Source organism: Vanacampus margaritifer, chromosome 2, assembly GCF_051991255.1.
Source record: "Vanacampus margaritifer isolate UIUO_Vmar chromosome 2, RoL_Vmar_1.0, whole genome shotgun sequence".
Classification (NCBI taxonomy): Eukaryota; Metazoa; Chordata; class Actinopteri; order Syngnathiformes; family Syngnathidae; genus Vanacampus; species Vanacampus margaritifer.
The window spans coordinates 46,796,920-46,814,601 of NC_135433.1; the positions used below are offsets into that span (position 1 = coordinate 46,796,920).

Consider the following 17,682-nt stretch of genomic DNA (forward strand, 5'->3'; position numbering starts at 1 on the left):
GCCGGCAGCGTTGGCACGCTGATGGCCATTATGCGGCTGTGCTGACAATCGTTAGCCACGTACAGAGTTACCTTAGCACCCCGTCTCACACACACTCTGACAGCACTGTCAAATTAAAAAGCGCAAGATCAAAGCCGGATTGAGACTTGTTTTGACTGATGAGGGTTAAAAAGGGAAAAGGACTACACGTGTTGTCATTGTTGTCAGAAAATAGCTATTCATTAGCTGTAATCTTGTGTTTTTTATTCCCAGGTCTAAAGTGTTTCAAATGTGTCTTCACAGGAAACTGTTGGTGTTTTCTCCCCCTGTTTCACTTTAAGCGGACTGTTTTCAAGAATCCCCCTCTATGATTATTTTTCCTTACCTTACAAAGCTGCCTAGGCTTAAGCAATGTTTGGAAATGAACATTTAGTTTCCTGCAGCGAAGTGTGAGTGTCTGTGAGTTTGTTTGCGTGTGAATGAAAGCCAAGCGAGAATTTCCGAGCACGGCTTTTTTGGCCTCCCTCCAACGTGTGTTTGCTCTGTGCTACCGCAGGCGTCGCCTCCTTCCTGTGCACGGCGGCAGGGAGCTGGTGCTCCAAAGGTCCGGACCTCAGCAACTGCACTTCCCACTGGGTGACTCAAGTGGCACAAAAGGTAAAAAAGGAAGGAAAAAAATGCTTGCTGCTAAAGATGTAAAAGAATAACATGTTTCACCGCTAAAAACAAACATACATGGAGGGATGTTTGGTGAAAAAAAGAAAACGTGGAAATTGCATCTGAACTTGCTTTTGTCTTATCCGGGTCGTTTTAAACCTTGGTAGGCAGGGTTCAAATTATTTATTGCTTAGACATGTTCAGATATTACAACAGGTTTAGGTATATTTATTTAAAATAAAAATACTGATCAGCCCTGGTTTATTAAAATAAAGCAACACAATTAGCCATAACGCAGTCTTTAGCAACAATCACACCTAGTGTTTTAAAACAAAGAAACACGAGTCAACTGTGGTCTATTAAAACAAAACAACACCAACTGACTGTGCTTTATTAAAACAAAGTAACAGTTTAGTTTATTAAAGCAAAGCAATGAAAATCTGCCCAGGTTTATTATAGCAAAGTAACAACATTAACCTCATTTATTTGACTCAATTCTTCACACGCACACAAAAATATATATATTTGGAGTGTAACAAAAAAGGTTTTGAAGATGATTTAAAAGATGCATCGAACCAAACTGAATTTGAAATATACATATCAAATTGTCTGTTCCATTGTCTCACTTTTGATCATCTGTCCCAGCCCATGTTACTGTTTCTATTGGCGTTAAAGGCATACTTGACTCATTGAGCCAGTTTCAGCAGTTAGAAGTCGATATTTTGTCCAGAATAAATTTGATAACGTCATTATTTTTCATGAACAATTAATACCCTTAAAAACACATTTTTCCACTTGCTAACGACTGAAGATGACATCACCTGTGCTGAGGAAGTAGGTAACGACCAATCATGGTTCACCTGTTTTCTGGGTTTGGTTGGGCAGCAAACTGAGCCATGATTGGTCGTTTCCTACCTCAGCACAGGTGATGTCATCCTCAGCCAACAACAAGTGAAAAATAAAGGTATTGATTCTACAGGAAAAATAATGAAGTTCTGGACAAAATATTAACTTTTTACTGCTAAAAATGGCTCAATAAGTCAAGTATTCCTTTTAAGTTTAAACGAGATTCTAAACTTACTTTGATACTTCATACTTTGGGATGCCAACACCAAAAATAGTATTTTTGACCCCTTAAGGCCACTATACTTACAAACATCTGAGGACAATAAATTAGCGCCCTCGCTAGCTACAAACGAGCGTGGCTGTCTAGAGTCGAGGCGGCAGTCGTTTGGCGGCGACAATCAAAGCCCGACAACTTATTTCTTCAGTGATTTGCCCGCTTTAATTTTTGACAAAACAATGCACAAAGCGCCACGCATCTGATGGAAGCCACGGTGGGAAAAACACCTCCCAAACGTAAGCGAGTTCAAACAGAGGACCTGGGTGCTGTCAGGAAACATTTCGGCAAACACATCAAATAGGAAGCGCGCTCCCGTCCCGTACTTTTTATCGGATTTAAAGAAAGTGAGAGGGGGGAAAATGTATTGTGCCTCATAAACATCAATTTGTATCTTTGAAACATTTCTGACTCCAGCTTCTTTTCATGTTACTGAGAGTTTAGCAGATGCAAAATAAATCGTGAAGCTGACGACAGCTTCAAAGCTCACTTGGAGCAACAACAAACACTTTTAATTGCCTGGGAAATTTAGTTTGTATTTCACTGGAGAAGACATATTTGCATGTGAAAAGCATCTTCGGATTCCTTTGCTGTAATAAACCAGGGCTGAGTGCTGATTGGAGTTACTTTATTGTTATGAACCAGGGCTGACCATTCTTACTTTGTTTTAATAAACTATGGACATTTTTTGTTACTTTGTTGTATTAAACTGCCACTTTGTTTGAATTAATGTTATTAAAAGTTAATTGTTAAAATTGAAGTTAAACAACAGTAAGCTCTTGTTGATTAGAACAAGTAACAAGTATTGGCCATGGTTTATTAAAACAAAGTAACAACAATTGGCTCTGGGTTGAGGTGATAAACCAAATAATAAATAAGGCCCAATTGGTGTTGCAGTGCACCATGGGATAGTGTTCACCTATTAGCTGATTCCCCCCCCCCCAAAAAAAAATATATATATATAATTTTTTTTGGTGTTTTTATTTAAATGGAGAAAAAAAAGGAAAATTCCACAAATAATTGACAGCCATTATAATTCCAGTATGGGGAATTTTTTGTTGTTGTTTTTCATGTCCACTGTACTTTGTTATAATGAATCAGAGCGAATTGGCCAACTACACACGTGGGTGACCTTTTATTTTTGGTACGCAAACATTCAGCGGCAACACAATGGAGCAACTCACTCGAGCGCCCCTGCTAATAGCATTAAACTCTGCCATCCCATCCAGATCCGAAGCGGCGAGAACGCGGCCAACCTCGCCAACGAGCTGGCATTCAACACGCGGGGCCCCGTGTTTGCTGGTGACGTCAGTTCCTCCGTGCGCCTGATGGAGCAGCTGGTGGACATCCTGGACGCTCAGCTGCAGGAGCTCAGGCCCAGCGAGAAGGACTCGGCAGGACGCAGCTTCAACAAGGTACTGTGACGTGTTATCCTTTTTATGGCCCATTGTGAGCATCTCGTCTTACCACAGCGGGGCTGAACGGCAGGACGCCGGGCGATAAATCCAAACACAAGGCGGCGCGTGCCCGTGTTTTACATACTAGCACACTCTTGAAGAAGAACAGCGTAGGGTGTGAGAGGCAGATCAAGGGATGCTGAGTCCTCTGCTGCTTAAGAGTGAAATTCATGACAAAAACGCATTATAAAGCATTAGAAGCGTGTTTGGTTGCATACAAGTGACTCAAAATGGACGGCACACTAAAACCAGAGTCATGTGATTTCTCGCCACCCTTTGTAGCTAGCACAAAAGACCATATCTGGTCATTTTAATCAAAATGGACACCAAATGGGTCACCATTAAAACCATGTGATTTTTTCCTAACCTTTTTATAATACAAGGAAAAGTGTGGAAATTGATGCAAAATGGGAGTCCAAATTCCTCACTATAAGGCCGTAGAACCAACTTGGTTGCATAAAAGTGAGCCAAAATGGATGGCGCACATTAACCCATTCAAACCCAAAAACGTTTCAATACGTTTTTTAATACTTTATCCTTCACTCCCAAAAACGTATTTTTTATGTTTTTTCATGTTGTTTTTTTGATGCTTCGTTTTCGCTTTGTTGCAGCTTCTGACCTAAAAGGTCGCTTAAAGCAATGTTAGTTATTACAAAAGACGGCCAGCGGTGTCAACATAGTATAAGAGATCAGCCAGGGCAATGTTGCAACAAGCTCTTTTCCCCAGTGTTTTCAACAGGTTTGTGAATAATGGTGAAACTTAGCTATATTTTAATGCTAATTGCTACAAAACGGAAACAGATACAAATATAAAATCAGTCAAAATTCAGTAATGCAGCCATGTGATTTCTTGTAGTTCTTTACGCATAAGGAACCATATCTGGTAAATTTAGTCAAACGCTATGTTTAAGGCATCACTGTAAGGCATTAGAGCCATGTGATATCTCTCAGCCTTTTTATTAGGATGATATTAGGTAAAAAATTGTCCCAAAATGGATTCCAGATGTCTCACTAAAGAATTGGAACCGTTTCATTGGCCCCAGCCGTTTGGGAATCAAATTTGGTTACTTAAGATTGAACCATAATGGACGCTGAAAGCCTGACTAGTAGGCAGTCTTTTATAATGCATGGAACCATATTTGGTTCCCGAGATTTGACTCAAAATGGACACCAATCGCCATGTGATTTCTCTCAGCCCAATTACGTAAAGTATTTTGCAACAGAGAATTGTGCCAAAGTGGACGCCAGTAGGTTTCACTGTTAGGCATTAGAGCTGTGTGATTGCAAGTAACCATATTTGGTTACCTAAATTTGACCCAAAATGGACACCAAAACCATGTTGGAACATATTTGGTTACATAAAATTGACACAAAATGAACGCCAACGGGGCTCACAATCACGAACCATATTTGGCTGATTGATTACACCAAAATGGACGCCCCGACGTCTTATTTAAGGCAGCAAAACCTTGTTTGGTGACATAAGTGACCCAAAACAGACGCCACATGAAAACGCAGTGAAGCCATGTAATTTATCCCAGCTCATTATAGTGCAAAGAACCACATTTTGTTACATGAAAGTGACCCAAAATGGACGCCCAAGGCATTAGAACCCACCCTAACTTCGATTGTATAGTGGGAGCAACCTTATTTGATTGCTTCTATTTGACCCAAAATAGATGCCTGTTGGTCTGCTGCTGTTCTGCTCAACCCTCTGGGAATATATACAACAAATCTCTACTTTAAAAACATCCACTGAATGAATGATGCCGAGCTGCAGACGTGCTTTGCATCAAACGTTCAGCGAGCGCCCGTCACGTTCCTCCGCCACATGGTGAGATGATTGACGGTTGTGAAGATGCGCATTGTTATTCAGACGGCGCTTAATCTGTAAACAAAATGTTTTGCACCCAGCGACGCCCATTTGTTTGTCGGATTGCAGCAAGTAAGCGTCTTCTAATTTTGTCACAAGAGCAGGTGGGATGCGCTTTAGTGCAAGGAACCGTATTGGTAACTCGAAATTGAATTATTAAAGGATATGAATACTAAAACAAATTTGTCTAAAAATTCACCTATTGTCCTAGTCCACAATGCAGAGAATGTGTGTCCTATTGTTTCGTCCCAACCCTTCAAACGGCCGTAGTATCCGTTTGGCACAGCTTGTTTTAGAAAAAAAATATTTATTTATTTTTTCAAAAGGTTACTTGGTTATGTTCAATAGATATTCATAAACTACAATGTGACAAAAAAACATTCCAACCTTTGAAAAACTAACCAGAAATATGTTTTAAGCGAGGGGTGTTTCGAAAGTTTCTATCTTGCTGGGAGCCCTACTTTAAGCGCATAATCCCCCCCAAAATAGTATTTAACTTTCTTTTTGTGCAAAACAAATGTACAAGTGTAAGAGAAGATTTAATGAGGTAAACAAATGTCTGAATTTTAAAGTTGGTGTGCCAAACGAATACAGTGGCCATTAAAGGGTTAAGTACTATGAAGTTGGTTCTTATTATTTGGTTGCTTTTAGCCAAATTTAAAACCATATTAAGTTCTATAAAAGTGACCTAAAATGGCCACCAAACAACTCAAAATGTGAAAAAGTGAGATGTGGAAAAAAAAAATGTATGTGAAGGGGGGGAAAAATGACCCAAAATGGCCACATTGCTTCACTACAACGCATTACAACATGTGATCTCGCTCAGCCAAGAAAATGTTTTTGTTTTAGTAAAATGAATAAAAAGTATACTGTTTATTGATGCTAATATATTATGATGAATTATCCAACTATATTAATATAAATTGTTAATTATTATTATTATTATTGTTTTCAAATAATCACAATTAAAAGTAAATATAATTTAGCTAACTAGTCAATTTTTGTTTCATTTTCAGTTTTCCCGTGTATTCTTAAACTATACCAACAGATTTTATTATTTATTTTTCTCTTAGTATTATTTTTTTTCTTTTTTTCTTTTAAATAAATTTTAGTGAGATTGTCTTTTAATAGATATATATTTTGTTAATGAGCTCTTAATAGTATAGCTGCATCTCACTGAAACCTTTTCCCCTGCCAAATAATATTCATACCCTTGAATTTGTAAACGGGCCTGAAAGGAGCAAACACCTACAAGTGGTTTATAAAAACAAGGCAGGTGACTCATACACAGTGTCATAAACAACTGGAAGTACCTAGTGAGATGAATTGTTATCATCTACCAACATGCATTTTTTTAGTAAACAGGTTTTGCTGCATTTTCATTTTCATTATTTAGGTTTATAGTAACCAGAATTTTCTTGGCAGATACTTACAACCATGATATATCGTCTTTATCCTACTTAAATGTTTCCACTTTTAAAACTATAGATAATCTGCATATTCATGGGCACTGAGACCAGGACATAATTCCTACATTTTGTTCTTCTTAGCTCTGTTAGCATATTCTCATTATGCTTAGAATATATTGCCCACGTTTTCCCCAGTTATGCTGATATTGCAGAATTCATAGTGTGCCAGTGTACTTTAAGACCTTCTAGTCAAAAAGAAGGTTCTTATCTTTTCTTATGTTTCCTCTTCCTGCGTGAGAGAGCAGTCGTATGTGATTTGAGCAAGGGATCCATTCAAGCGCCGAGAGAGCCACAAAGGAGTTTGTAGTGTATTATTCTCTCCTTGGCAGAAGGGACAAATGATCACATGGCACATTGTTTATCATCCCGTGGCTGGCGTATGCTAAAGCCCCCCAAACGGGGAGCGTCCCACATCCAAACCTCAGCGATTTTCCCCTCCTTTCTCACAATTTGGCGTGAAGAGGTGTCGCATCGTTTTCAGATGATCCCTTAAGACTTTCTTTTTCCTTCCCTCTTCTTCTCATTAGCACTTGTAATTTATGGTAAGTGGCCTGAATTGGCACTTCCTGTTTCTCACTGCCGTCTTTCTTTTGTTTGTGTGTGTGTGTTTGTGTGGGGTGGGGGGAAAAAAAGCTTCAAAAGCGAGAGAAGACATGCAGGGCGTACATGAAGGTACATTCAGAGAGCTTTTACTTGATTATATGTCTTTTTTTTTTTTTACATGATCCCTTACCGCTTGTTTAGCAGCATGAATCCAACATGTCTACTGTGTAATGTCCCTGATTGTTTTACACTCTGCGTGCTTGGCTGCCCCCCGTGAACTCTTTCCATCTACAAATGTCAATATCGTTCCATCTTTGTCCTCCTCTGCGCTATCACTACAGCTTTCTTTCATTTGTCCTCGCACACCCACACACACACACACACATATTCTAATAGATCCTTTCTCAGCGTCTTCTTCGCTCTCGACTCTATACGTCGTGTGAATAATTGCCTTCCCACGGTCGTAATTGCACCTCCCTGTCAGCCACAAGTGTGATCAAAGTGGCATTGTGCTTCACTTTTCACTTGCTTACATTATACAATTCATCTCATCTCACCCGTGCTTACCTTATAGCGTCAAATAAAATGGAAAAACTGTCCTCCTGTTCCAATGGTGTTTTATCTCTGGGATTAATTTCTGAGCTCATTAGCATGTTTCTGTTTAAAAAAAAAGAAAAAAGAAATGAATTCAAATTCAATTCAATTTCACTCACCTGACATTTAACTTTTTCTTCTTTTTTGGGGAAGCTCACAGGGATGGCACAACCGCTGTGTTGTAAAAGTTGTGCATCTACTGGAGGTGTTATTTTGCATGTAATGTTAAGGAATGCAAGTGCCTTGCCCTGGATCCGCAGATCTCCGCAAACAAATACAGCGCAGCTCAGCCTCTGGCTAGCAAACGTTGCAGCTAGTGGTATGCTTTTGGCGGTACGTCAAACTTGAGTGATTTGAAATCAGCAAATATGAACATCAGTGCAGCATGGAAGAAAAAAAACAAGAACGGTGATTACATAACTTCCAACGGCGTATAAGCAGCCTCTCGTGGGCTCTTCAAATGGAGCCAAGGCAATACAAAATTCCGTTTGTAGTGTATTTGATAGCATAACAGCTCAGTAAACACTTATATTTGCAGTTTTCTGCATGGTTTAGCGCCCTAAAAAGAAGACAAACTTTAGGAGTTCTTAGTCTATAATGGATTTCTGATTTTTTTACAGTGATAAAAGTCAAATGTTGACATAAACAAAAATACAATAACAAGGATAGTAAGTTCTTATGCCACTCGACCTTTTACTGTATTCTTATGCTGCTGTTCATAACCTTGAAATGTGAATTCAGAAAGGATTTACACTTTTTAATGTTTTTTAAGTAAAATATGGTTTCGCATTTTGCTCCCTTACTGGTACTCAATGTAAACAGAACAGTAACCTTAAAACCAAGCCATAGCAAACCATGATTTGCTTTTTTTAACTTTTTTTTTTTTATAGAGCATACAGAAGGCTTTGATGCAGCCTCTGACCTGAAGAGGTCGCTTAACGCAATGGTAGGTATTACAAAAAATGGCCAGCAGGTGGCAGCTGAGTATAAGAGATCAGCCAGGGCCATATTGCAAAAAGTACAAGTTGTGTTGTGAATATTGATAAAACTTAGCTATATTCTAATGCTAATAGCTGCAAAACGGAAACAGATACAAATATACTTTTTTTTTTTTTAATGAAAGAAGAAACTAATGTTTTCTTTTGGTAGGTTCCATGTTTTTATAGCAATTGAACACAATATTCTGTAGGCCTTGCAAGTCAGTCAAAATCCAGTGAAACAGCCGGGAGCAAAGGGGATTGCTGCCTGGGAGCGAATGAGTTAATCACCGTACACCCTTGTATCTACTTGAAAAGCAGCATACCTTGATGATACCATCCCTATGAGTACCTTTCACATTTGAACCAGTTCAGTTCCAATTCCCGGTACCTGGGAATTGTTTTGCAACGGTGCCAATTTTCAGTGAAGTTTTTCATGACTTTAAAACAAGCGAGCCAAAGAGGACGGGGTAAAAATAATCAAAGATATAACATTTTACAAGTAGTAAAGCATAAATAATACAAACAATAGATTACTAGAAAATACAATTTGGGAACCAAAGTTCTTTGCAATACATTGAATGAAGATAAATAATATTTGTTTTAGTGTTTATTTTCGTTCCGTTGCGGAACCGAAACATGGTATCCTTTGATTTCATGTTAAGCAGTGCTTGGTAGTACGGACCAGAATTGGTCCATATAAAAATAAATAAATAAATAAAATACCGACTTGTGAAACCTACTATAATATAATGCAGGGTTTCCCAAATTTAGGATTGGGCCTCAAATGGATCCCGGGTCAATTTATAATGGTCCGTAAAATGCTGTAAACTATTGTATTTATATATTTATATATTTTATATATATTTTATTCGTATGTGGTGTGTTCACTATAATTGCCTTTGCAAATTCTGTTTAAAAAGAAAGCTTCAGTTTCTCTTGAGGGTGGGTCATTACTAGAAGGGGGCACGCTGTAAATCCGCCTCGTTGTCTCTAACCCTGTAATCAACCCTGACTCCTCTACACACACACATACACAAACTCACACACACACACACAAGTACACACGATTAGCTCAGACAAGGTCATTCCAATCCTGAATATTGCGTTACAGTCGTAGTTAATCATTCATCATTAGCGCCGACTTTTGTTAGATGGGTCGCCTCATTATTCCGGGAAACGGATGCAACCGAAAGGATGCGACTGTCTGTGGTCATTTAAGTGTTTTGGATAATCACAGCAATGACTAATTGGCATTACGAGCAGGGGCTGGTTGCGGTTAATTACCATTATTGTGATGCGCACGCTGGGACTAATGGCACCTAAGGTTAAATTGCCGCTCGCCTTCATCGCGCCCTCCATGTTGGAATTTTTTGAAAGCGGCCTAATGCCATTGACGAGTATTAAATGCAATGTAGGCGTGTCATACAATCACTATAATATGAGCATACCTTCGAAATATGAATGTTTGACACGGCTTTTTTCCAGACCGATACAAGTACTCACCGATACGATGCAATGTACTGATACCACTCGTACTTATGATACGATAACATTTCAATTAGTATGAGAGTTAATTGTGAACAAAACCCTTTTTGTTTTTCTGACGCACATGATTGACTAATGTGTCAAAAAGCCACAGTGTTGCAAAGAAGACTTATCAGATGTCAGATTTTTTTGCCAAAAATTCCCGTGGCTGGTATCGCCATCCTTCACGAGTACCTTGAAATTGATACCTGGTATCAATGCTTGCTCACCCCTGCTTGAAAGTTATTCATAGTAACACTAAAAGCACAGATTAATAATAATATGGTAGAAATACATACAATGACAATAAATAATCTACACTCACTACATGCTTAATTGACATGGTGGCTCCTTTATCGATACATACATAATGACAAGAAATAATCCACAAAGAAGCCCATGGCACACTTGATTGCAGCATGTGATTTATAAATAATACAATCACTCCTGTTGACATTAATTCAAGATTACCGACACCTTGCACAATACCGATAAATTGAATGGCTAGAAATAATCCACAGTCAATAAAAAAAAGTCTTCAGCATGCTTGGTCTCATATATGGTGATGCTCAATGTTTATTTGATTGCGTCTCTTGACATTTAGTCATGATAATTTACATCTTGCACAATAGAAATAAATAGCTTTTAAAAATAATGCACATAATTACAAAAAAAGAGTCTACAGTGTGTCCGTTTGCAACGTATGCAATACTTTATAAAAACAATATTATCTCTTGTTTTGCCAGTTATTCATGATGATCGCCACCTTATAAATATACTGTATACTCAACAAGAAATAATCCACAAGGAAGTCCATGGCACGCTTGCTCACAATTTGTCATATAAACAATACAATCTCATTTTGACATTTAGTCAGGATTACTGACACTTTGCCAAATAGCAATAAACTGACTAGCTAGAAGTAATCCACAGAGTCAATTAAAAAGTGGATCCGCAATGTGCATGCCACCTTTATTTGATTTCTTCCAACACAGTTTTTCATGATAATTGACACCTTGCTTGCACGATAGAAATAAACATTTTAAAAATAATCCACAAAATTAAAAAAAAGTCCACGGTGTGCAATGTATGTGTTGCCAGTTACTCATGGTAAGCGTCACCTTGCATAATAGAAATGACTACAAATAATCCACAGAGTCAAACAAAAGTCTGCAGCGCCCTCGTCACACATAGGCTGTTTTATGATTATGTTATCACTCCTCTCACAAATTATTAATGGTACTGCTACCTTGCACAATAGAAAACAACAGAATGAGCAGTAATAATCCACAGTAAAAAAAAAAAAAAGAAAAAAAAAAGTTTGCACAGTTTGTGTTGTATAAACATGATCGTGCTTACTCCTGATAACTGCCACAATGTGCAATAGAATTAGAAATAATCCCCAAAAGTAAAAAAACAACAACAGTGCGCTCTATTACATCATATAAACTATGTGATTGATCTTATCACCTGTTATTCATGATAACCACCGCCTTGCACAATAGAAATAAACAATACAAATGGATAAAAAAATTTAAAAAAGGGAGTCCTGAACTAGATCTGCCTGGGTCAGCGTTGTTTTATCAACATATGATACTTGTGTGGAATGTTTATCTTACTTGCAGCTTATCACAAAGCAGGAAATGAAAGGATTGACATTGAAAACAAGCCGATTTCTTTCCACCGTTTTGCCTCAGACTGCAACTCCGGACACGGATTTGACGATAATGCCCATCTTCCTTGGGGGAGAAATAGCTTTCAAGGTCATGACGGGCACCAGAATATTGTTCACAGGGATTTTTGGACTAGTGTGGAAAAACATTTGGGGGTTGCTGTTCTCCTTCCAGCATTTTGCCATGATTATTATTCAATAAAGTAAAAGAGAGAGGGGAAAAAGACGCTTGCTTTTTGTTTTCTTTTTAGCGGAATGTTGAGCAGTTGAGTTGCCCTCCCCTGAACCGCCATCACGACTCGGGTCATAATTTTGTCGATATATCAGCTGTTGTCACTGTCGGCCATGCATGCCCTTTTTATCGTTCACCATTATCCTCCCTCCCTCCCTCCCTCCCTCCCTCGTTTTGTTATTAAATCCCGACACTGCGACGGCAGGAATGCGCGTGGCTGACATTTTCACGCGTCTCCATGGTTACAGGCCATCGTGGACACAGTGAACAATCTCCTGAAGCCCGAGGCTCTCAAGTCGTGGCGAGACATGAATTCCACAGAGCAGACGCACGTGGCCACCATGATGCTGGATACGCTGGAGGAAGGGGCCTTCGTCTTCGCCGAGAACCTCATCGAGCCATCCATCGTCAAAGTGCCCGCCGAGAACATCGGTAAGTGGCTCGCCAATCAACGAGACCGCCCGTCACTGGCAGCACTCGGCCTATTACTTCTCTTGCCGGCTGGCCGAGCGCCATGTTTAAGTGAAAGGAAATGTCTCTCGCCGCTTGGAGACGAGTGCAATCCTCCGCGGACGCTTTTCTTTCTTTTCTTTTCTTCCTAGGTGATATCAGTCAGGTAAGCCTTCTACCTCATTGATTTTCAATCAGGCAAGTCACCTCATTGAGCGCCGTGCAGCTGGATGAAGTGGGAACAGACTTCCCGGACCTGGAAACAAAGACGCCATTTGAAGAACATTGTTCCACTCGCTTCCCTCGCCTGCTCCCATAACTGCCAGTTACCCGAGCTGATCGCCGGCTTTGTCCTCGCCCGAGCTCTGATTAATACTTTTTTTTTTTTAATGAGCTGTGGGAACTTCTTAGGTTTCTCTGAAGTAATGAGGAACCTCAGTAGACAAAAGTTGAATTGCAGAGTCAAAGGCCTATTTTTCTCAAGCCTTAAAGGGGGCAGATTCACCAAAAATGCTTTTTAATTGCTTGTATACAAATAGTTTGGGTCCCTAGAGTGCCTGCCCACTTATCAAGTGTGAAATTATGCAACCAAGTACATTTGTTGTCTCTTGATGACGGTATTGCAACCAGAATTTGTTCCAAAGTCTGGAATAGTAGTATAACTACCAATGCTAGCGTACAGTAGATATTAATGGAGCAACGGATACAAAAAACTCACAGATGGATCACAGATTTGAGTCATGGACTGGATCGTTGTTTTTGGATCAGCAAAAAAAACAAAAACAGGATGAAAAGAAAAAAGTTAAATTACCAATGATGGTCACACCCACCTAAGTAGGGCGAAATTTGTTCTCCTTATTTGACCCAACCCCTGAGGGAGCGGTGAGCAGCAGCAGGAGCTGCGCTCTGGGTTCATTTAGTGATCGAACCCCCCAATTCCAACCCTTAATGCTGAGTCTCAAGCAGGGCGGCAATGGGTCCCTTTTTTTTAGTCTGGCCGGGGATTGAACCCACAACCTTGCAGTCACTGGACACTACCACTAGGCCATTGAGCTGGTTCATTGGGTTGAAAACATTCAACTCAAAATGTCAAGTATGGCCGTCCAAGATTTTAGGAACAAAACTTTAAAGTGCAATATAAGGAAGGATACACATGGACCGTAAATGACGCAGATCCCAACGTGGGCTGGGTCCGCACCTAATGACATCATAGAGTGAGCACCCACTCGTCGTCTCGGTTTGGGAGGGGCTGGTGCTTGGAGAGCAGAATGACCTAGAATTGCTCATAGAGGGGCGAATGGAGGAAAACACAATTTCGGTGATGTTTTTGGTGAGGAATTAGCATTTTAACGTGGCTAAAAACTCCAGAAAGTTAATTTTTCACGATACTGTCCCTTTAAATGTCTTGTCAAGTACTTGTTTGAGTCGCCAAAATGCAAATTTGTATCATCTTTACAGGCGCTTGCTTTTTTCCACTCTCTTCCCTCTGCTTCCGCCAGTGCAAGCCACAGAATTGACAAAAATAAACACAGTTGTTTTGATGCCCCCGGTGTCACCTCATATGAAAATACAGGAGACCCCTGTTGTCCTCCACTGGTGTTGTCTCGTTCCAACTGGCGTGTTGTTTTTTTTGGGTTAGGGTTCCGATTCGCGGTCAGTTCACTATATCCTCCCGTTTGTTTCTATCACTGGCAGACATCCATTCATTTCTATACGGCTTATCCTCATTAAATCGCACAACTGCTGTGATTATTTTTTTCAAGGCCCTTTTCTCATATTTTTAACACAAGCAATACATTAATCTATATTACATTCAGCAGTATCACTTCACAACATTGTATCAAAGAAATGTGGGATGAAGATATTTACTTAACGCTGCCATCGAGTTTGTTTCCTATTCCCAAGTGTCTCCCGGTGAGCCGAAGTGAACATATCATATCCGACCTCCTTTCACAGGGTGAAAAGAAGCCAGTACGGCTGCTCGTATCCAATTAGCAGGTGGCCCAAACAACACCTCCGGGCGAGCGTCAGTATCACTGGAGACTGGTTGCAAGTGCAGAGCTTGAAGTCCAAAAAATCAAGACAGACAGCGAAGGCCAGCGGAGGGCAATCCCTCATCTTTGTCTGTCAGGAGCCATCTATCTACGGAAAGCCAGGCCATTTTCTGGTGCGAGCGTCCTCCTGACCCCGTCGGTAATTTCGCACATCAAAGGCAGCGCCACCCGGCAGCTGGCGCGGCGGAGAGGAGGGGCTGCGGGAATTTGGAGGATTTTCAGAGAGATTTGCTCATGGAGCCCAGAGTTATCCAAAGCCACAGGGGGGGGTAGAGGACGTCAAAGTAAAAGCGCAATGATATTTTTGATCCTATGAATATTTGACATTCATGCGGCAGGAAGGCTGCACGCTCATCCTTTCGCAAGCACAACCCCTTGTTGTTATTTATTTGTTTTCTATCCAGCAGCCCACAAATACATTTAGCATTAAATAAATGGCGCCGCATGGGGTCTTGTTCTCTCGCTGGTACAATGAACCTCAACATTCACCTGACAGTTGTTTTTTTTTGCTCTATTAAACATTGTCTTGTTTTTTTTCTCCCGTGACTAATGCATCTCTCTCCATTCGCCCTTCTCAGTGATGGATGTGTACGTGGTGAGCACAGACGGCCAGGTGCAGGACTTCAGGTTCCCACAGACCAGCAGGGGCGGATCCACACTTCAGCTCTCCTCCAACACGGTCAAAGTCAACAGTAAAAATGGTGAGAGCACGCAATAGCCTTTGTTATTATGCGTTAAAGAAGATGTAAACATTTAAATAGATACTTTTGGGATGGACTTGTAGAGTCTTTGCTGTTTGCCCTGAAGCATTGTACAGACACAATATCAAGCATGTGCTGCGTATGGGATGCATTGTCCATGCATGCCAGTTGTCTGGTTGAAATATGGGTTCTTAATATGAAACCATAATTTGCATTAGTCCAGTTTACTTTAACTTTAACTTTTCATTTGCATTAGGATAAAAAAAAATGTGCGTCACCAGCAGTGTTGGGAACATTACTTTAAAAAAAGTAATTAGTTATAGTTACTCATTACTTGCTTAAAAAAACTGAGCTAATAATTGAATTACTTCATAAAAAAAGTAACTTGTTACCAGGCAAAATAACTATTTTCATTACTTAATTTTTTTTATTACATCAAATAATTGGGATTTTTAATATTTTTAAAATATATTATTATTATTATTATATTTTTATACAAGGAATTCAAATTAAGTCCAGCCTATGTAGGGTGTTTTCATGTATTTTTGCCTCACTCCATAATATGACACATTATACAATAATAATAATAATAATTCAATAAATTTGGATTGGTGATGTATGTTCTACCACTGCCAGTTACTACAGATATCAGAATAATAATACAAATAAAATAAATACTGGATAGATGGTGATTTGTGGCACATATGTCATCTATAGGTAATTTGTAGACAGTCCCTCCAGGATTTCCCGGGCATTTTTTATGATTGTTGCGGGCTGAAATAATCAATAATAGATATTTAAAAAAAATTGCCAATGCTATTAAAATATACAGTGCCTAGTGCTATCATGGCCAAAATCATAGTCATAACTACTACTATATTTACGCCGCAGAATCATCAACTTCCACTTAATCTCACTACACTCACTTTTAAATAAGAGAGTATGGTGATATATCTTCAGTTTATAATTTTACACATATAAAGACGCGTTTAATGAACTGCCCAACTCTAGGCTTAACATGCATCATTCACATACAAAAAAAAAAAAAGCTCATTGACATGGCTCAATGACATAAATACAATTTTATAACACTTAAAATGCATTCAACTAAAGACATTTATTTTAAGCAATTTATAAATGGTGTGTATTTTTTTCATATAGATTTGGTTGTAAATGGACAAATAAATCAATAAGCCTAATAAAAATAATGGAAACAAGGTGAAATAAGTAGTTAAATTAGACAATGAATAAAAATAATAATAATACATATACTGTAAACAAGATGATATATACATATATACCATTTTAACAATAAATATGATTTTAAAATATCTATTAAAATAAACACTATTTAATAACAAACACAACACATAAACACAAACAATAAAATTAATAATTAAATTAATAAACTACTTGAATGTAAACAAGAAGGTATATAAACACACTGAATACAATATGACTTTAAAAATAATAACTGCAACATAAAAAAAAACCCACATAAACATGATAAAATTAATAAAATAAAGATATTAAACAACGGTGTGTCCACTAATAGAAATACATGTCACACGTTAAATGCATTTTTTTTTAAATTATAGAAGCCCACGTAAACTATTAACTACCCCCACGCATGCAGAAAAAGCAAATCCCTGAAGTGTCATCTTTCTTTTGCTCGGAGGTTGATTTCATGCCTGCGTGTGTGTTCTCCTCCCCCGCCGCTTTCATGAGCGTGATGTGTTGCAGGTGTGGCCAAGCTGGTCTTCGTGCTGTACAAACACCTGGGTCAGTTCCTCAGCACGGAGAACGCCACGCTGCGGGGCTTTGGGGATGCCGGCAAACATAACCTCTCCCTCACGGTCAACTCCCACATCCTCTCCGCCTCCATCACCAAGGAGTCCAGCCGTGTGTTTGTGGCCGACCCCGTGATCTTCACGCTGGAGCACCTGGACGTAAGACACCCCCTCCACTTCGCCGCCCTCGCGAGACCGCAGCTGCGCGCGCCTGAATCCGGCGCCCCCCAACGAAAGCTATTTGAATAAAGAAGGAAAACATCAATGTTGTGCTTGTGTGCCACACGTAGCAATTATCAGAGATCAGAGGAACAGACGAGTGGAATCCGAGTCGACTTCCATCTGCGCATTACCATAGTAACCCTCGTTGCATCTTGTCTCGTCGACTTTCTTTTATTCCCTAATTTGGATCTCTTTCATGCGCTTCCTTCCCACCATGGCGCGCACTCAAAGAATATAAATTGACACTTATTTGTACAACACGCGCTCCCCTGCCCGCTGCACATCCTCCGGCGCAGTCAGAGGTTTGAAAATGTACAAGGTGCGGCCATGCATATTGCAGCGCGCCGCTCATGTATGATTAATTG

General features: G+C 39.5%; 1 protein-coding gene across 11 annotated transcripts in view; it reads left to right on the forward strand.

Annotated features, from left to right (window-relative positions):
- Nucleotides 1-17,682, forward strand: part of adgrl2b.1 (adhesion G protein-coupled receptor L2b, tandem duplicate 1) — a 162,881-nt gene that overhangs the window by 110,021 nt on the left and 35,178 nt on the right. For 7 of the 11 annotated variants that reach the window (XM_077556547.1, XM_077556551.1, XM_077556548.1 and 4 more), the window contains 6 exons: nucleotides 536-636; nucleotides 2,986-3,171; nucleotides 7,189-7,227; nucleotides 12,349-12,532; nucleotides 15,183-15,305; nucleotides 17,049-17,254. In XM_077556547.1, the coding sequence (XP_077412673.1) occupies nucleotides 536-636; nucleotides 2,986-3,171; nucleotides 7,189-7,227; nucleotides 12,349-12,532; nucleotides 15,183-15,305; nucleotides 17,049-17,254 (839 nt within the window). The remainder of the gene's footprint in view (nucleotides 1-535; nucleotides 637-2,985; nucleotides 3,172-7,188; nucleotides 7,228-12,348; nucleotides 12,533-15,182; nucleotides 15,306-17,048; nucleotides 17,255-17,682) is intronic. The other 4 variants (XM_077556549.1, XM_077556552.1, XM_077556557.1 and 1 more) reach the window with 1 other exon arrangement.